The sequence below is a fragment of the Hemibagrus wyckioides genome, linkage group LG14 (genome assembly GCF_019097595.1).
Source record: "Hemibagrus wyckioides isolate EC202008001 linkage group LG14, SWU_Hwy_1.0, whole genome shotgun sequence".
Lineage (NCBI taxonomy): Eukaryota > Metazoa > Chordata > Actinopteri > Siluriformes > Bagridae > Hemibagrus > Hemibagrus wyckioides.
The window spans coordinates 18,512,511-18,533,569 of NC_080723.1; the positions used below are offsets into that span (position 1 = coordinate 18,512,511).

The 21,059-nt window shown below is 40.8% G+C and overlaps 2 protein-coding genes across 3 annotated transcripts in view; one reads left to right on the forward strand and one right to left on the reverse strand.

The window, feature by feature from the left end:
- Positions 1-6,890, forward strand: part of hars (histidyl-tRNA synthetase) — a 16,984-nt gene extending 10,094 nt beyond the window's left edge. The window contains exons 8-14 of one of the 2 annotated variants that reach the window (XM_058408761.1): positions 1-9; positions 2,506-2,599; positions 3,562-3,689; positions 4,411-4,692; positions 4,836-4,952; positions 5,044-5,190; positions 6,618-6,890. The exon at positions 1-9 is cut by the window's left edge and continues 90 nt beyond it. In XM_058408761.1, the coding sequence (XP_058264744.1) occupies positions 1-9; positions 2,506-2,599; positions 3,562-3,689; positions 4,411-4,692; positions 4,836-4,952; positions 5,044-5,190; positions 6,618-6,689 (849 nt within the window). In that variant the 3' untranslated portion in view covers positions 6,690-6,890. The remainder of the gene's footprint in view (positions 10-2,505; positions 2,600-3,561; positions 3,690-4,410; positions 4,693-4,835; positions 4,953-5,043; positions 5,191-6,617) is intronic. The other variant, XM_058408760.1, reaches the window with a different exon arrangement.
- A 1,595-nt stretch (positions 6,891-8,485) lies between these two features.
- Positions 8,486-18,743, reverse strand: dnd1 (DND microRNA-mediated repression inhibitor 1). The gene is made up of 4 exons (XM_058408762.1): positions 18,624-18,743; positions 18,181-18,286; positions 15,569-16,030; positions 8,486-9,700 (listed from the first exon to the last, which is right to left on the reverse strand). The coding sequence occupies exons 1-4, from the start codon at positions 18,642-18,644 to the stop codon at positions 9,150-9,152; spliced, it is 1,140 nt and encodes a 379-aa protein (XP_058264745.1). The 5' UTR covers positions 18,645-18,743; the 3' UTR covers positions 8,486-9,149.
- Between the last annotated feature and the right edge of the window lie 2,316 nt (positions 18,744-21,059).

Below are 21,059 nucleotides of genomic sequence, written 5' to 3' on the forward strand. Positions count from 1 at the left end.
CTGGACAAGGTGAGGGCTGAAGCTCAGCTTCATGTTTAGGCCTGCACTTCATCTCAGCGGTTCACGGGCACACATAACACTGTTTACTTCACTAGGGCAAGATTAGTCTAAAACTTTATAAGTCAGAAAATAAATTTATGGTGTAAGCCTTGTCAAAATCACGATGCTGTTCGTGGTAATCACTAACTCATCAGGAGGCACCCAGTCCATTAATTCACTCAATAATATTGCATCTATAATGAAGAGCTTTGTGTTCCTCCACATTAACTGTTTTACACAGTCCAGAGATTACATTTACATTTCTGGCATTTGGCAGACACCCTTATCCTGAGAGACTCGCATTTGATCTCATTTTATACAACTGAGCAGTTTAGGGTTAAGGGCCTTGCTCAGGGGCAGAGCAGTGGCAGCTTGATGGACCTGGGATTTGAATTCTCAGCCTTCCGATCAGTCGTCCAGCACCTTAACCACTAAGCTCCCACATCCCTATATTTCTGCTGTGTTTGCAGGTCAAAACAAAACATCACAAAACTCCTCCTCCCTCCATCCCTCAAGGTGTGGGCAATATTATCTGGAAACATTTACATTTCTGGCATTTGGCAGATGCCCTTATCCAGAGAGACTCGCATTTGAGCTCATTTTATACAACACAGCAAGTGAGGGTTAAGGGCCTTGCTCAGGGGCCCAGCAGTGGCAGCTTGATGGACCTGGGATTTAAACTCAAAACTCTCTCTCTCTCTTTCTCTCTCTCTCTCTCTCTGCCTGTCTTTTCCCTTCACTCTTTTAGCTGCTGTGCCTCTCTCTCTCTCTCTCTCTCTCTCTGTTTAAATCTGTTTAATGAACTCTCTCTGTAACCACTTTCAGGTCAGGTTTCTGTAGTAGACCTGCATTTTTATCAATAAGAGAAATTAATTTTTATTGCTCTTCTGAGAGTAAAATAGTCAGAGAAACCAACCTGGAAAAAAAATTATGATAAAAATCCTGAAAAAAATTTTTCAGGTAATTATGTAATATATCTTATATTTATGGCATTTGGCAGACACCGTTATCCAGAGACTTGACTTTATCTTATTTATATAACTGAGCAGTTGAGGGTTAAGGGGCTTTGCCCAGAGGCTCAGCAGTGATCATCACAACACCTTAACCACTGAGCTACCACTTGCCCATGTGTTTGCCAGATTTATTTCTTCAGCACTTTTACAGGACCGTGATCTAAATCAGCAGCCTTCAGCCTTATCCTCCAAGTGCTGTGTGGCTGCAGCTCTCATTACAGCCCAATAGGAGGCACATTTAATAGTCGATTGGAGACCGGTGCTGTGTCCAAATTCACCTGCTACAGTAATCCCCCGTTTATAGCAGCATACACAGAACAAAACCAAACACTCGGGACAGTGACACACGAAAAACTGGGATGCTGGAGAATTCTGCTTCCCTTTCCCCAACTGCACGCATCGCCAGCCGCCAATCACAACCGTGATTAAATTAATTGTGCATTCCGATTGGCCGGACTCGTTCCTCCAGCCATACTGTATTTATGATTTTCAGCATCCCCGCACCGTGCTTTCCTAAATAGTATTTTATAAATGATTTACATTTTACTTCATTTTAATTCATGTTTATATTTTGTAATTAATACTTATATTTTTATTAATAAATTGGCTTATTTCAACATAAAAACAATACACTATAAGGTTTGCAGATACCGCGATATACCGGGAAAATCCGCAAAAACAATTCATGTTCCAAATAAAAATACCGGGACCGTGATATAGAGGGGGATTACTGTATTCATCTTGAATAGAATCAAAGATTAGAATTAGTGTGTCCCGAATCATAGTATGTTGAATTGCCCATAACTTGAGATGGAGGGAGGAGTTTTGTGATGTTTTGCTTTGCTGAAATCAACCTGGAAAATGTGGAAAAATAAATCAAGCAAATGTCAAATTAAATAAATTACGCAAGGAATATGAACAAGGAAAGCAGGAAATGCACATTAACATGTCCCAGTACTTACACACTTAAAAGTGTGTATGTTTTCTTCACTGAAAGGGTGTATAGTGTTAGTAGGCGAATTGGGACGCAGCACGAGGTGGACCGATTAAACCAGTGAGATCAGGTGTGTGTGGTGTGTCTGCTTGGCTGGAGCGAGAGCCTGCACTCACACCCTTGCTGGATAAGACTGAAGAGACTTTATTGACTCACTCGGGCCCGGATCTGCAGTGGCGTACAGCTTGGCATCTTTCCCAACACTCACACACCTGACACACACACACACACACACACTCCTCGTTCACTAATTAGCGAGTGTGTGATGGAGGGAAGACGTGTGTGCAGTGTTTCAGCTCTTCAGGAGCAGAGCTTCAGAATCGTGTTTTGGTTCAAACACATTTGATATATTTGCATAATATTTTTTAAACATGTAATATGTAAATTCACAGTGTCTGTGTGTGTGTGTGTGTGTGTGTGTGTGTGTGTGTGTGTGTGTGTGTGTGTGTGTGTGTGTAGTTGCCATGGGAGGATGTGAAAAATGAGATGGTGAATGAAAAAGGCCTGTCTGAGGATGTGGCGGATCAGATTGGGGAGTACGTCAGCATGCAGGGTGAGTCTGTCTCTCTCTCTGTCTCTCTCTCTGTTAGTTGCTGCCTGTCTTTGTTTCTGTCTGTCTTTTTTCCTTCACTCTTTCAGGTGCTGCCTGTCTCTTTCTCTGTCTTTCTTTCTCTCTCTCTCTCTTTTCACCCTCAGTTTTTCAGTTGCTGCCTTTCATTTTTTCTCCCCCCCCCTCTTCACCCTCAGTTTTTCACTTGCTACCTCTCTCTCTTTGTCTCTCTCTGTCTCTTTTCCCTTCACTCTTTCAGCTGCTGCATGTCTCTTTCTCTGTCTTTCTTTCTTTGTCTTTTCACTCTGTTTCTCAGTTGCTGCCTTTCATTCATTCATTCATTCATTCATTCTTGCTCTCTCTCTTAGTTGCTGCCTGTCTTTGTTTCTGTCTGTCTTTTTTCCTTCACTCTTTCAGGTGCTGCCTGTCTCTTTCTCTGTCTTTCTTTTTCTCTCTCTCTCTCTGTCTTTTCACCCTCAGTTTTTCAGTTGCTGCCTTTCATTTTTTCTCTCTCTCTCTCTCTCTCTCTCTCTCTTCCTTCATCCTCAGTTTTTCAGTTGCTACCTCTCTCTCTCTTTTCCTCTTACTCTTTCAGTCTCTGTCTCTCTCTTTGTCTCTCTCTGTCTGTCTTTTCCCTTCACTCTTTCAGCTGCTGCATGTCTGTCTTTTTACTGTTTCTCAGTTGCTGCCTTTCATTCATTCATTCTCTCTCTCTCTCTTTCTACACCTCTCAATGTCTTTCTATGCCTTTGTCCATCTCTCTCTGCTCCTTCTTTCACACTACTTAATGTGGAAAACGTGTCCATGATTTATTTTTCAGCAGTTTTAAAGACAATCACCAGACTGCAGTATAGTGTAAACATACACAAAGCACCACACCGAGACTGTACTGTCTGAGTTAAGGCAGCCTCAACCTCTAATTGACTCGAGCACGGTTGTGACCTTTGACCCTTTGCGTCCTGCAGGTGGACTGGATCTGGCAGAGAGGCTGCTGAAGGACCCGAAGCTTTCTCAGAACAAGCAGGCGTGTGCCGGCCTCACCGACATGAAACAGCTGTTCGGTTACCTGCAGCTCTTCCAGGTCACAGATAAGGTGAGGTCAGAGGTCCGAGAGGAACCTGGATCATATCATACTCTGCTTCAGACACTCACTGAATCTCAAATTCCATACTTGTGTAGAGTTCTCGATGATGAAGCACGGTAAAAAGAGGCAGATGATGGTCCGTTTTTGTCTCCAGTCTCAGGACGTTTTCTTCCACAGGAGAGAGGAGCTTGTGCTTTCTCATGAGTAGCATCTTGTGTTTTTTGGCTTATTAGCGTCGAGAGAGAGAGAAAAAAAAACCTCTTAATGTCAGGGGTGTACAAGCATCAAGTATCGTATTCCAGATGGAGCTCTAATACTGAAAAGAAATAAATAAAAGGCGTGCTTAATTACCGCCCTGATGTTTAATATGTTTGAGGCTTTTGTGTGAATAGTGCTGTGTGAATAATCTTTTACACGTCACTTACTGCTTATTTAACTTAATTAGACGATTCCTGGCAAATTACACACACACACACACACACAGCTCCTCTGAAAATATTTATAAGGATAACACAGCTGAAATCTGCTTCTGCTTTATAATGTGCATCCTCTGAGAAACAATATCTACTCTAAATCTCAGAGGATTCATGTCAGCCCAGATTAATCAGAATTAATCTCACTAATATTGATCAGAGAAGTTCAAGAGCTAGTCCGTTTTGTTTAATCATTTTTACACGACAGTTTTTAACCTATGGCAGTAACTTTATTTCTTATCTCTTTGTGTGAGTAGGTAGTGTTTGATCTGAGTCTAGCACGTGGCTTGGACTACTACACCGGTGTGATCTACGAGGCTGTGCTGTGTCAGACGCTCCAGCCCCAGACGCCGGCAGTCGCGGAGCAGGACGGAGTCGTACCTGGGGACGAGGCGGGGGTGAGCGTGGGCAGCGTGGCAGGCGGAGGGCGATACGACGGACTGGTGGGCATGTTCGACCCCAAGAGCCGTAAAGTCCCCTGTGTTGGCGTCAGCATCGGCATCGAGAGGATCTTCTCTATAATGGAGCAGAAAGCCGAGGTGAGCCGTAACAACGACCCTCGACCCCCACCAGGGTGACTTCCTGTTTCGTGTCCAGTGTTCCCGGGCTTGGCTTCAGATTCACTGTGTTGCAGAACACACTTACTGATTATAAATGAATAAACAAATACATCTCTTTCTAGTTGTCTTCAGAGAAAGTCCGTACCACAGAAACGCAGGTTCTGGTTGCTTCAGCACAGAAGAACCTTCTGGAAGAAAGACTGAAACTGACAGCTGAGCTGTGGAACGCAGGAATTAAGGTTAGAATGCGCGTGTGAATACGCCAACATCCGTATTCTCTCTTTCTGATCGTTGCTTGTTTCATTCGTTTCCTCTCTTGCTGATCCCCAGGCTGAGGTGCTATATAAGAAGAACCCCAAGCTGTTGACTCAGCTACAGCACTGTGAGGAATCTGGCATCCCTCTGGTAGCCATTTTGGGGGAACAGGAGCTCAAAGACGGAGTCGTCAAACTGCGCAACGTGGCCAGTCGAGAAGAAGTACGAGCCCTGGGCCTAAAGCTATCCAAACGTTAAAGACTGTTTAAAAAAATAACTTAATTAAAAGAGAAAAAAAACTCCGACATTCCTTCCACTCACATGGAGCCGGTGCTGCTTCAGTGAACGTCAGAATCAAATAAAAGACTATTGATTTTCCATCAGTTTAAGAGCTGAACCGTTAAGTAATCAGATGTTGGAGTTTACTAGCGCAAGGCATAAAGATAATTACAATCAGGACCAGGTGGAAATACTGCCTTTCTTTCAAGGAAGATAAATTAGAAAAGTTTTGCATTTGTTTTTGTTCGCTTTTAGTAAGAACTCGGAAAGTTTTCGTTATCACTTCGGTAGAACCAAAAATCAAATTAGCAAGCGATCGTAAGAAAAAAAAAAAAACACATGTGGCTGATGTCTTTATAACCCAGACTGTGGATTCATAGCCAGTCATTGTGATTACAGTGAAAGAAAACGCCCCCTAGATGTTTCATCCTTCGAGGACGGACTACAGTAATCCCCCTCTATATCGCGGATTTTTATTTGGAACGTAACAAATTCTTTTTGCGGATTTTCCCAGTATCTGCAAACCTTATAGTGAATTGTTTTTATGTTGAAATAAGGTAATTTATTAATAAAAATACTTATTACAAAATATAAACATGAATTAAAATGTTAATAATATATTAAAATACTGTACAACGTAGCGTCATTTAGGAAAGCGGTGCGGGGGTGCTGAAAATCTAAATACAGCACGGCTAGAGGAACGACTCCGGCCAATCGGAATGCCCCATTCATTTAATCACGGTTGTGATTGGCTGCTGGTAATGTTTTAAGTTGGGGAAAGGGATCCGGCATCCAAGTTTATCGTGTGTCACTGTCCCGAGTGTTTTGTGTTCTGTGTACGCTGTATTTTTACAGTTTTTCTCCAAGCCTTATGTCGCCCAAATGCTCTGCACCTTCTAAGGATTCCTACAAGGAACATACATACAAAAATGTTTTTTGTGTGTGTGTTTTAAAGTGTGTGGGAGGGTCATTTACGGCTTAAACAATTTAAACAGTTTAAACGGCTTAAACAATAAAAAAAAATTTTGGGGGTGGCGTCCGTGTATTGCCAATTTTCATTTATCGCAGGTGGGTTTGGGACGTAACCCCTGCGTTAAACAGGGGATTACTGTACCCGAGCTCTCGTCTCAGACGCATTCCCTTACTACGCCGTGAGCCTAGATTGAGATTCCATTAGTAATACACATGTAGAGGCTTCACTGAACATGATGCCCCCACCACCATGCTTTACATTCACTTTACAGATATTCTGCCAAGATTCTCACTTCTGGTCATGTGATGCTCCAGAATATTAAACATAACCAAAGTTTGACTAGTTTTAAACGGTTGAAATGGCGTATCAAATAGTAAACCACGTTTGTCCTTCGCAGGTGGACGTATCCCGGGCGGAACTGGTGCACGAAATCAAGAAGCGGACATCGCTTGTTGAGAGTAAACCGTGACCACTCAGCAGAGACGCACTTCCTTTATCATTATTTATCATGCACCGATATACGCAGGGTCCGAGAGTCCCATCACAACTTTTCACATGTACCCACAATGCATTACTCTAGCATTTCTGTTCTCAGTCTGTTTCCTGCCTGTAATAAATATCGATACCTGATCCAGACAAATATGCTAAATAAATGTGCTCTTATCCTACTGGTGGCTTTTTTTTTTTTTAGTTTGGTCTTAATCATCATCTTTAGTGTTTACCGAGATGGCACTGTTGCTTGCTGGACACTTTATTAGGAACACCTGCCTGTTCATGCAGTGCAATGTATAAAATCAAGCAGAGCTAGAGCTTTAGTTAATGTTCATATCAAACATCATGATTTTAAGTGACTCACTGTGGCGTGGATGTTGCTACCAGATGGGCTGACGTGAGTATTTTAGCTCATCTGGGATTTTCAGACAACAGACGCTAGTGTCTATACAGAAAGGTGCTCTATAAAACTGGTGAAGAAGCAAAAAGCATGCCTAATATTGAGGTTCCTTTTCTGTCAGCCATGAACATGAATATGAGGCTTAATTGGGCACCGAAATTATTGTTGAATTATTTTTTAAATACATAATGCTACAGCTGCACCTATCCGTTTCTGCAAACCTCTCAAAAACATGCCCCTCTGATGAATACACTGAAACTGCCTCGTCCAAGCTCCATTCCTGCCTCAGACCTACTGCTTCAGACCCACCGCAACCCTTCAGGAAGGTCAAAATCTTTTTCCATGCATGATTTGTTGAAGTTTGTATCCAATTCAAGCATCAGTCGATCTCGGGTTTCAACTCAGGTGAGGGTTCTGCTTGGTTAGAATGTAAAACTGCACCACACACACTCCAGAACTTTCCGTATAAAATCAGACACGCCTTTTCTAAGCGATATTTCAAGCTGTTAGCTAACATTAGCCTTATTCTGGTTTGCTTTCGTTTCAACCAGTAGCCCATTAACTTTGGCCTCATATTGGATTTCTGCTCCTGAAAAAAAATGAAGATCCTTAAGACTTCAGGATGCAGCGTTCACTTTGCACCTTTCATTTTTTTTGATTGTTTTCTCTGAACTGAAGCATCATCATCCTCCCTGACAAATAGATCAATTTCACACTCTGTGGGATTTTTTATTTTTTACTCTGCCATTGCCATTTTCACCGACGAACGATTCTTGAGAGGAGACCTCAACCTGAATACATTTGAATAAATATTACTCAGGGTGATTTTTTTTTTTGGGAGGGAGGGGGTCGTCTATATTTAGACCATTATTAGCTTTTAGGAAAGCAAACTTTTTCGTTTGCAAATTCCGACCTGACTGATCAAGAAACATGAGAGCAGACGTGGCGATAGTGAATAACTCAGCTGAGGTGGGGAAAGTTCCAGAATTTATGGACAAACTCTTAAATTTACTAAAATCTCATAGTATAAACAATAGAAATGGTTGATGGTGTTAACAGCGGTATCGGCAATGAAGATTTACGAAGCTGGTCTGTGTGAACAGTGTGTACAGATTACGAGGCGCGAGCTAGATGGACTAAAGCGCCGCTGCATCGCTCTGTTTATGTAAAGAAGCTAAACATCTAATATCAATAAAAATCTTTAAAAACCATACGATTTTCTAAAAATCACTCCGAATCTTTTCGTTATTCAACAGAATATTCCGAAAGCTTCCCTGAAAGCATATTAAAACCAAGCAGACTCATATACACACACAACATTTTTTTTTTAATAAGTGCAACACAACACCATAACCACACGAAAATCACCCCAAACTCAGAAAACCAAATCACGCAATTTTCCAAATATCAAGCAAAAAAAAAGAGATGTGAAACAAACACACAAATAAATAAATGATAATAAAACAATTAAAACATTATAAAACATCATATCAAAAGGTAAAACATAAAACATCGAGTAATCGAGGGAAAAACTAAACCGTGGAAACTCAACTCGCCGTATTTTCTCGTCTTAATTCTGAACATGAAACTGGAGGAGAATGTGTTATTTTCTTTCTTTCTTTCTTTTTAAAGTTGAACATGTGACTTGATCGGAATTTCGTTGTTTCTGTAATAACCAATTGTTGTACTACGATGTCATCAGTGCGAGACGGATGACCTCTGGCAGTCAACAGGAAAAATAGCTTCGCTTTGTGATGCAGGGAGATTTTATTTATTTCATTGTTAGTTGCTTATTTATATTTGGTTATTCTTACTTCATATTTTTTTGCCAATCCATATTCCGGTCATGTAGATCTCCTGTAATTAGCTAGCAAGCAGCTAAAGAAACAAGGAGATGCTAACTGCTCTGCTAATACATCGACGAGCTCCGTCTGTGACTGTGACACCGGTTGAAACATAGGAAAGCTGATCCAGTAACACGTTCTACTTTAGGAACTCACATTCTCAACCAAAACTTACGTACCCCGAGGTCAAAGCTCACAGACTTCTGGCCTGCCAAAGGGCACTGAGGAGCTGCTTGGCGGCGGCTTGGTGAACCTCGGCCTCCATGTTGTTGGTGCAGGTGCTGGGCAGGATGTGGACGACGCCACAGAACGGCACGGCCAGCCCTGGCACCACCACCCTGTAGGCAAAATACAAGAAGCCGCCAGGGCCGGTGTGGTCGTAGCGCACGTTGTAGATCGGCACACCGAACCCGTGCAGCTCGCACAGCCAGCGCAGCTGGATTACCGAGTCGTGCTGAGGCTCCTCCACACCGCTCCTAGGCTTCCCGGGTAACATCACGCTCATCGTCTGCGGGGTCGGACCTCCTACTGCCCGTGAGAAAGACTGCGGGTGAAAGGTGGAGGGTGGAGTAGGAAGAGGTGGAGGATGCTCGGGGTCACGGCTGAGCTGGAAGCGCGGCGGCGTTAAAGAATTCAGATGGGAAGGTACGTGAACTCTCTCTTCGCCATGTCCCTCGCGTCTGGATTTACCGCCTCCGGGCATCCATCGGATGGAGATGGACATGCCGTACAGCTTCCTGAAGGCTGAGGAGAGGAGAAAGAAAGAAAGAAAAAAAAATGACGACTAGGGAACCTGGTGCTATTTTTAGCTGCAGTAGTGAAGGAGAGAATTCACTCCTGTTACTTTAAAAGTGGGTCAAGCCTCAGCGGAGAAATGCCTCCAGATTTCACCGAGCAGATTTTATATAGGGGAAAAAAAAATAAAAATTCTTATACAATTTATTGTGCAATTGTCCTGAACTACAGATAACCAAAATAAAGAACAGGGGACAAGCAATATACTTTTCTGAATTTACACTGAAGCTAGTCACCTGCCCAGAAAGAGATTATTTTCAACAAGATAATTTAATCAGGCGTCATCACTTACATTATAGCAGCTACAAACATCCTTCCTCTCACCAGCCTTGACTTCTACTTTATCCTAAAAAAGTTGGGCATGTGGCTAAGAAACGTCCCTGAGTCAGTGTTAAAAACTCTGACTCTAGATACTCCTTACAAGAACGACAAAAAAAATGTGCAAAGAATTTCACAAAAAAGTCAGTAGTTCCAATGCTGCGATTCTGGAGCATGCTCAGAATCGTTCCTCCAGGATTCTACAGTTTTCTGTGATTGTTTCAGCCTAAAAAATTTTTTTTTTCTCAAAATTTGTGAACTTCAGTGTTTATTTGTGCAAGAGTCGAATCATTATTGTATCAACCCTATGATAAAGACCCATGGCTCCTTACATACAGCAGAATCAAGCATGGTTTCTGATTTTACTCCGGAATCACTCGATCGACAAACATGAGTTTTCGGTCCATTTGAGCTTGTGACGACACCAAAGTTCATCTTTTAGCTTTCATTTCACCGAGTTAAAGCCGACTGCGGCTCCATCTACAGCGCTGGACCCGAGTTTGGTATTATACCGGTTTGATCAGGAATAATGTTAACAGTTTACTATTGCTCCTGTTGGGGGAACAAAACAGGCCGAGTCGATACGAGCTAATAACTGGAAAGAATTTACTTCCACTACTAATGTATATACATGAAGTAATATTTATAAAGGTTTAAATTTTTAAACCTCTGATCCCGTAAACCTCATTGGGTGAGATATATTTATTAAAAAAAATACACAAATTATTTGTTTTTGTTCCATCTGGTCCTATATAGTAAACCTGTAGGTGATGCCGACTGACGGCCCATGCTTCATTAGCTGCAGATGTTTTACATCTGTGCGTCTTTAAAGTATTCCGGCTGCGTCTTCACGTCGCTGCGAGAGGCTCCTCCCACAAAAGTTTCGTCTCTGTCTAATCTTTGCTGTAACTGTTACAAACTAGGCTAAGGCCGCACATCAAAGTATCGCAGGCAAAACCAATTAAAGTCAATATGAATCTGAATAATTCCTGTCATCCTGTTATACTATTCAGTGATTTATGTTCGGATTTTGATTGCTCTTTGCTAGGCCTTAATTATTTTCCCACCTCTGCTGTGTCATGATGTGGAACAGCAGCTTTCTTGATTTGCATCAGATTAGCATAAATTAGCATTAAGCTCGTCAGTGGAGGATCTGCTCAGCGTGGCGTTTGAGAGACGTGCGCCGCAGGCACCCTGCTCTCCGCGGCGCAACGTGACGAGCCGAACCGTCAGCCTGATGCAGCCGTGAAAACCTCCTGTGTTTCGCACGCCGCTCACACACCATCCGCTGTAGAGACGGATATTCGAGTTCTACGCCCGAATCAGACGCCGGCTCAAACGGGGCTGAAAACTTGAGCTTCCAGAATGAAGGAATTTGTTTTCTTCTTAATGAAACTTTGATGCTGAAGTGTTATATAACTGTGTGTGTGTGTGTGTGTGTATACACAAGCTCACCATCAGACTGGTTTTGTGGAGGAAGTGGGAGGGGCTTAAAATGTCCTTGTAAAAGCCTTTCATTCACCGTTTAGAAATGAAACGACTGAAAAGCAAATAAGACGTCATGTGCAGATGCGACTGAATGAAGTGAAAATGAAGAGCTAGGCAGCAAAGAAATAAAGAAAAATACCGATTATTAGTTCAAAGCACTGGCATTATGTAAACTAGATACATCACTTCTTTGCCCCCCAAAAAAAAAAAAAAAAACCAAATAAAGTCAACAAAAACAAAAACCAACAAAGTAACTTGCCAAATAAAGCCAAGCAACAAACAAAAAACAAGCTAAAGCCTAAAGAAAACTAAAAATAGCCAAGAAAAACAAAACTAAAATAACCAAATAAAGCCAAGCAAAAAAACAAAAACAAACCAAAAATAATTAAAAAAAAAATCAACAACTGTCGTCTGCATCCTGGAATAAGGAGCAAGTTTAGTTCACTTCCTGCAGTCTGAATCACGTTGGTAATCAAACCGCAGGCGGTCTCAAACGGCTTGTCTGATTCCACTAGCCTAATTACAGCATATGTAAAAAGCGTGCTGTGTGAATTTCAGTATCGGATTTATACACATCACGTTTACAGACTGTTACATAGATTTCATTCAGAGCCTTTGGCCTGCTGGGAAAATTACAGAGCTGAGAAACACACAGTCCGTTTCTTGATTCCGTATCAGCTCGGCGTTGGACACGAGACACGCGATATCGCCGTCTCGAAATATCGTGATGCAATAATACTGCAGAGACGGATTCGCCGCCCGTAACGCGTGGCGTTATATTTGTGTTTGATATTCAGCATGAGCTCTAGCTTTTCTTACACATTAGGTGGCAGCACCAGAGGCAGCAGCGTACAGAGCATGCAGAAAGCTAACAGCCTCAAAGCATGCTTAATTAATTGATCCCGCCAGGATTTTGTAATTTTTCTATAGCAGGAATGAAGACAGATTTTCTGTAGATTTGGGCTGAGAGACGATGCATGACATCACAACAAGCATTCAGCTTCCTTCGATTTGTGTGCGTCAAACATGAGTACAGAGACAGTAATTATACATGTATCATGATTGCTAGGAGAAAAAAAAAATCCAAAAAGTTTACCACAATTTTTTTTAAATTAAACGTAAAAAAATTATTATTTTTTTTTTTTATTACAAAATATAAATAAAAAGACAGAACAAAAAACTTAAGCTGGAGGTCAAATTTTGTTAAATAAATAAATAAACAAACAAACAAAAGCATTTTGGCTGCAAAAAAAAAAAAAATCCCAAAAGAAATCCAGGACGGACTTAAATTAAATAATCGGAAATTCCTACTAATAGCATGTGCTTCAAACATGACCCTCAGCCTTGTTTCTTTTGGCGTGTAGATACAAAAAGCTAAATTCCGATCTGTACAGCTGATGAACGTGGGGATTGTTCATTTAAACAACGTTAAATCTCACTAAACAGAAAACCAGGCCCTCTCCATGTAAATATTTGAGCTTACCCATTAGTGGCAGTACTGCATGGCAATATGATACATCACTGACATGACACACCTTTCGCAGGAATTGTAAGATTTTATTTATTTAATATTTAGGAAAGAAATTTTGGAAGCAGCTGATCTGATGGTAAAACTGTAAAAATATGTTACCTCTTTTAGAATTTTTCCCCGCTTCTCATTCAATACTTGTCAACAACAACAAAAAATATATATATTTTAAAAGAATGCCTTTTCCAGACATTAAATAAACAGGTTTTTTGTTCCCTTTATACATCATAATATCTTATTTTTGTCATCTTGCCCACCCCTATGTGGACCAAATGAAGAAAACAACAGGGATTTCTTTTTATTTCATTAGCGAGAAACTACACACTGATTTTTGTCTTAGAACAAATTCTTTCATACGGCAGTTATTATTTTTTCTCTTCCTTAGTTTTTGATGGGTCTACTTAGTTTTTCTGAATGTCTGATGCAGACCCTAAGATACCTGGACATGGAGTGTCACGTAAAAAAATATTCGGCTGCATTTAACATCAACAGAAGCTCATAAGCAAACTGATAACTGAAAACTAGTATTTTTTATTTTTCTCCATTTAACTATATGTGTATGGTGCAAACTGTCTGTATTGGTCACTCAGATTATTCTGAACCCATGTCACCACTGCATGCGTGTCTGGTTTATTTATTCCAGACATTTATCTGGTTTATTTATTTCTAAGCTCCTCACTCTGAGGACATGAGAAATGAATGAAAGGAAACAAGGACAGGAGAAATCAAGGACAAACGCTCCTGCTCGCTGGGGCGTCACTTCAAAACTTCACTTACTTGTTTGTTTACTGCAGTTTCACATGTCCTTTACACTTTAATGACAAGTGTTCATGCAATAATGTTGGCGTTTTAACTTAAATAACCTCCAAGTCAACTCGTTACCTGACTTTTTACATTTCTATTTTTATTTAAAAGTTAAAACAAAACTATTCCTGCGCATTACACTAGAAGACTCCCATTTCCCCCAAGGACTCAAATTCTTAGAATACATCTTTATTAAGATATATCTCTAATCAATACTGACTACCCCCCCCCCTTTACTCTTACCCTTCAGCCTGTAAATGAAAAATCAGTAAAAGTCCCTATCTTTCAGGACACAACATTATTAAGATTCACTTGGAGGAATCAAGAAAGGAAACAAGGAGATAAGAGGAAATCAATGATACATAGGTGCTTCCTGTGAAGCCTTTAAAATAAATATTTTTGAAATAATACAATAATAAACAGGGGTGTAGAGAAGAGTTGATTCAAACTGGAAAAAACAGGCATGAATCATATCAGTGCAGAACTGAATCACATCAATGCAGAACTGAATCATACTATTACCCATCTGAATCGTATCATTAGCGAATAGAATCACGTCATTGCTGAAGCGGATCACATGGTTACTGAACTACAACATATCGTCGCTGAACTGTCACCGAGTTGAATCTTATCATTACTGAACTGAATCGCATCTCTGTTAAACTGAATGACATTGTTGCTTAACCGAATCCCATCAATGATAAACTAAATCACATTGTCAATGAGCTGAATCATATGGTTACTGAACTGAATCATATCATTACCAAATGAAATCACATCGGTGCTGAATTGAAGCATATTGTTCCTGAACTAACTCATATTACTGAACTGAATCACACTGCTGCTAAACTGAATCATACATTTACTGAACTGAATCACATCATTACTGAACTGAATCATACATTTACTGAACTGAATCACATCATTATTGAACTGAATCACACCAGTGCTGAACTGAATCATATCATTACTGAACTGAATCACATCATTACTGAACTGAATCACACCAGTGCTGAACTGAATCACACCAGTGCTGAACTGAATCACACCAGTGCTGAACTGAACCACATCATTACTGAACTGAATAATATCAGTGCTGAAACAAATCATATCAGAGCAGCACTGAACTATTCAATCGTCGCATATTGCATCATCTGAAAGAGTGAGACTCACAGCAGACTAACAATAAATAACAAGCACAAGATGAATCATATCAATTAAATAAACGATGGGAACCAATCCCTGGGTGAAAGTATAAGAAAAATATACATTGGTTTATGAGCCATGTAAGAAAAGACAGTTAAAAAGTAGAATATTAGGCAAAAATATTAATATTTAAGTATGAAATAATGTTTTATCTACAGAGAATTGCATGTGTGTGTGTGTGTACAAATAAATCTGGGGAAACATCATCATTATAGCTGGGAGTTGTCATCAATAAGTGAATTTACTTTAAAGTGACACTTCAGTGAACAAGGATGTTTCATCTGGTAAATGTATTTGTCCCTGATTGCTTGCCCTTGATTCCTTTCCTCACTTCCTCACACGGAGGAAATAATATGCGAGGAAAGAAAGCACAGAGGTGCAATTTAAGAAATGAAAAGCAAATGAGGCACAAATGAGGCATCGCCTGGAGCGTTAGTATGCTCCCCTGTTTTAGCCCCCGCAACCCAGCATACCTTGCACTAACACTTTCTTGGCCATGGAGGCGGCGTAGTGGGATGAGTAGTGCACGAGTGCAGTGACATCTTTCTCCTTCGGCCCGGTGGTCTTCATGGTGACGCCCTCTACTCCGTCGGTGATTTGCCGCAGCACTGTCAGCAGCTCGCTGCGGCCCACGGTAGGTGGCAGATCGCTGAGAAACAGCTGCCTCTTCTCCGTGCTCCTCTTGACGGTGAGCCTGACGCCACTCAGGAGCGGGTACATGTTTAGAGCCCGGATGGCGGTGGCTGCGCTAGCCGTATCTCCGTATTTGGCGTAGGCGAAGCCCCGGTTCTGCCCGCTGAAGTTCATCATGAGGCGAAACTCGTAGAGCGGCGCTACGCTCTGGAACAGCGGGATCAGCTGGTCCTCGTACACGTCCCGCGGGATCTGACTTATGAAGACCTCACAGCCAGGACCTGGTGCTGGACCTCTCCATCCTGGTATATGTGAAAGGCAAAAAGATTAAGAGAGAAGAGAAATAGATGGAATTCATGAATAAAGTTAACACAAGGAAATGGCTAAGTTAGCTAAAGGAGCTATACAAGCAATTAGCAGAGACAGGAATACACACACTCATTCACACCAAGAGAGTATTTAGAGTATCATCCACCTATGGTGTGTTTTTGGGAGGAGGGAACCAGAAAGAGAACCCACAAGGACACACAAAACCCAATCAGAGACAACTGTGAGGCATCTACACTACTTGCTGTATCCATCATCACATCCAGACACACAATGCCACTGCCATTTCAGTTTTTCATGGCTGCTCACACACCTTTGTTGCACTCAGATAAACAATTCTGAATAACCAAAGCGGTCATTTTCCCGGCCAGTTTAACATTTATTTTTCCCCACTTGCAAACACTGTAGCAGTAAAAACTAATTAAATAAACACACCAGTGCATTTCTATGCAGTATTTTCTAGCTGATATATGTAACCATGACACCAGTGTGCACACACACACACACACACAAAGCTGCATTCACAAGTCATCTGTGCAGTGTGAAAAACAGATTACAGATTAAGAAAATGTGTTAGTGCGCTCGAGACGCTGAGGCATTTTCCAGAAACGTGTGCAAGCAATTGAGAAAAAGCGTAATGTGACAGGATTATTCATTATTTTCACAACAAGCACTCGGTTATTTAGCATGATAAATATCCAAAGCTTTAAAGTAAACACATAAGGTTGCTTCAAGCCTTATCTCAGAGTAGAGCTTCGGCAGGAAATCTCCGGTCATTAATCAAAGACCGACTTTAAAGGACGTGACGATACCTCGCTCCCAACACAACATACAACTAGTCGGGAGTTTGTTTCTACGGTAACAGCCCATGACTCGATGACACTTAATCTATTTCAAAACTGCAAGAACAAACTGTGAGCAGAGACGAGGTCCCAGATGCTTAAAAATGTGGAAATATTTGTTTAAAGGCATATTAACCATTATTAATTCTGAGTAAGAGCTCTCTTTGCTCTCAGAACATCCTCAATGCTTCATGGCACAGATTCCATAAGGTGTTGGAAACATTCCAAGACAATATTTTTCCCAATCTTCGGTCACTCTGTGCCTCAGATTCCTGTTCTTGGTTGAACGAAGTGGAACCCAGTGTGGCCTTCTGCTGTTGTAGCTCATCCACCTGTAGGATATACATGCCAAGATGCTTTTCTATTCACCAGTGGAGGTGGAAACAGTTACTCTAGTCTTCTCTTTGGATCTGTAGCAGATTTCGTGACCAGTGAATGAAACCAGCACAATAATTTCCTTTTCTTTTGCTGTTCCATGAAAACGACTCGGATAACACTGGACTTCTGCCTTGCAGCGTGAACATAATGTGAAGGTTTAGAACAGTTTGAGGGCTGAATGTGACAGGGGTTTAGAAGTAGGTTAAAAGTGTATTAAGCAAATTAGGAAATTTAAATTATATTGATAAAATTATCTTAAAGTCAGACATCAACAATCAAGACAATTTAATGAAGGTGTTTTATGGGGTTCCTTATATCATCAAACACATCCCAATATAAAATGTCCAGCTTGCTGTTTTTCTGCCTCACTTCTCAAGCCACACGGTTCATGATTATATTCTCACTAACACACAGATTTCACCCTCATGATGAGGGTTTCTAATGTGCTTAGAAGTACTAATAAGGTTTGTTAAGGAGTTAATGGATTGAATCAGGTGTGTTAATCAAGGACTAAAAGCTCTTGGGCAATGAAGGAGAACTGCAGGAAGAGGGAAACACTAATTTGAAGATTTTTTTTTTTTAATTAGCTGGTTATGTGATCAGCCAATAGGAGTGCTTGTTTTTTTTCTAACAGCTATTACTTGCAGCTTTGAAGGAACTGATAGAGACATGGTTAACGCACAGTACTTCAGTCCCTGACCACGATGATGGAATTTTCTAGTTAATGAAAGTTTTAAACACGACAAGCTTGATGCTTTTTAAGCCTTAACCAGGTTGTAAAGGAAAGGTAGAAGAAAAGAAATTTTCGTTTCAGCCAGTGTACTGGTGAAAAGGAGCTGAATGAAGGGTTTAACTGGAAAGAAACAACCCCAGTGCGCACTAGTTTTATCGTCTCACACACATACCCGGAGGAGGACCGCCATATCTGCGCTGGCCGTTAATCTGCGTTAAAGTGATGTTGGTTTCCTCAATCCACTTCTCCAGAGACTCCACTTTCTGTGGATTCAACATCTGCAGGAATAAATAAACCAGAATCCTTTCACCATTCAGCTCAAGTGAAAATTCCTCCACACGTTACCGCTGCGCATTAAATCATTACACCCTCAATTGCGCATGTTTTACGCGTGTAATTTTTTTTTTAAAAAAGTTTTAGGGGAAAATTGAAATAATAAAAAAATGAAATAATCTTCGACAGATTGTGAATCCGTGCTGTAAATGAAAACAAATCTTCGACTACAAAGTTTCCTGTAATGTTTTCACAACATTAACACGGAAATTTCAGAAATAAATAAAACACTCCAAAACCTCTGTTCCATCCAATGGCGCAAACGAACTTATCAATAATTACCTGCAACATATTTTGCTCCATTTTCCAGCAGAGTTGTAGCAAGACTAAGGTTTAGTAAACGAGTTGTTTTTTGCGCTTTTCTACCCCTGATGTCCACCAAACGGCTGCAGGGAAAGTGGGCGTGGCTTGAAGTCAAAGCTCAGATTTTGCCCACAAATGAGAAGGGGCCTGTTTCACCAAACGCGGATTTATTGCTTAGTCAGATAACTTGAGTAACATTGGAATCTGATCCTGGATTTTCTGATTACCTTTGACTTGAGGTATGTTTTTTTGTTGCCTTCTCGACATTGAGAACAAAATAATCAACTTGTATTCATTAATTGCACATACAGCAATGTTTAGTCTAATTTATCACAACTGACTCAAATCCCTTTAACATATAATATCTATCTATCTATCTATCTATCTATCTATCTATCTATCTATCTATCTATCTATCTATCTATCTATCTATCTGTCTGTCTGTCTGTCTGTCTGTCTGTCTGTCTATCTATCTATCTATCTATCTATCTATCTATCTATCTATCTATCTATCTATCAGCCATAACATTAAAAGCCCTGAGGTGATTAACACTGACTATCTTCTTACAATGGCACATGCCAAAGGGTGGTATATATTAGGCAGCAAGTCAACAGTAATTTATTGAAGTTGGTGTCCTGGTCTGATGAATAACGTTTCTTTTACATCATGTGCGATGTTGTGGGTCGCTTACCTGGGGAAGATATGACACCAGTAGGCACTACGGGAAGACGGCAAGCCAATTGAGGCAGTGTGATGCCCTGGTAAGTGTTCTGCTGGGAAATCTTTAGTTCTGGTGTTCATATGGATGTTACTTTGACACGTGCACTCCTTTATGGCGACAGTACTCCAGGATAATGCGCCCTGACACTCTGCAAAAATTGTTTAGGAATGGTTTAAGGTATAGGATGAAGAGTCTGGCTGCAACATTCCCCAGATCTCAATCTGATCTAGCATCTGTGGGATGTGCTGGACAAACAAATCTGATCCATTGATGCCACATTTCACAACATAAATGATTTAAAGGCTTTTCTGCCAGATATCAAAGCACACCTTCAGAGGTCTTGTGGAGTCGAAGCCTTTAAGGATTTGAGTTGTTTTGCAGTACAAGGAGGACCTAAACAATATTAGGCAGGTGGTTTTAATGTAATGGCTGATCGAAGCAGAATACACCAGGCACTGGATCTCCAGTCCACCTACAGTTGTGTTTTTGGGAAGTAAACCCACACAGACATCAAGAGAACATGTGAAAGTGAACAGAGTCACTTAAAACTCTGGGTTGTACAGGGAACTCTGGAGCTGTGTTCATCAGCTCTACCCATTAACCCATCCTATCATATAAATGATATGCCATGAGTTATTTATTAAAGTCATTAAAGCGTTTTATTCCTGAACTTCCCATCAATGGAAACCCAAAGACGTTACATTGCACTAAAATGCAGATTCAAGTATGATACATTTCGTTTTTATCCCTGTTTATAAGTTTAGTATGAAACCAGTCAGTAGTGATCAGTCAGTTAAACTATGTAATGCATATAAGAACTGAAATTGTTTCTCCAGATCTTTAATTCCCCAAACACTGAATATATTGGCATGAAAGCTGTTCTAAGTCAATTTATTTGAAACACAAAAAATATAGGCTGGGTTAGTATAGGGAAACTCAGGAGCAGGAAACAAACCTTTCAGTCAAATAACATCCCTATAGATGTTGGTGCACATGGCAACTGAACGCAAAAGTTTGCATACCCTCATGATAAAGTTAAAAATACAAGAAGGAAGTGTATTATAGGCTAAAAGAAACTTTACAGCTGCTCCTTCATTATTCCATGTACAGAGGTTTGGTAAAATTATTCATATTTAAGTAAAATGCCAGTAAATTTACAGCACATTTCTAAATATGACTGTTTTAAAAATTGGTATGATGCATAATGTCCACTCATGACATGACTTATAACTGCCTCCAAATGTCTGAGCAAATTTGGATCATCTGTAATATTCACATGCATGTTTTCCCTGACTTAATTGTTCTGACTACCATATTGCTGATCTTTGCCCATTCTTCAGACATTCACGTTGGAAAAGTACACTGACCAGGCATAACATTATGACCACCTGCCTAATATTGTGTTGGTCCTCCTTTTGCTGCCAAAACAGCCCTGACCCGTTATGCACTGTGTATTCTGACACCTTTCTATCAGAACCAGCATTAACAGTATCTCCTCTGTTGGATCAGATCACACGGGCCAGCCTTAGCACGCCACGTGCATCAATGAGCCTTAGCCGCCGGTTCACCACTGTTCCTTCCTTGGACCACTTTTGATAGATACTGACCACTGCAGACCGGGAACACCCCACAAGAGCTGCAGTTTTGGAGATGCTCTGATCCAGTGGTCTAGCCATCACAATTTTGTCAAACT

Bases quoted from the DNA above. Each gene is read 5' to 3' on its own strand.
- dnd1 (XM_058408762.1), bottom strand. From the start codon at position 18,644: ATGGAGCAAAATATGTTGCAG. The intron at 18,287-18,623 runs GTAATTATTGAT...TTATTCCTGCAG, and splicing joins TGGAGCAAAATATGTTGCAG to ATGTTGAATCCACAGAAAGT. The intron at 9,701-15,568 runs GTATGCTGGGTT...TCCTCTCCTCAG, and splicing joins CAAGAAAGTGTTAGTGCAAG to CCTTCAGGAAGCTGTACGGC.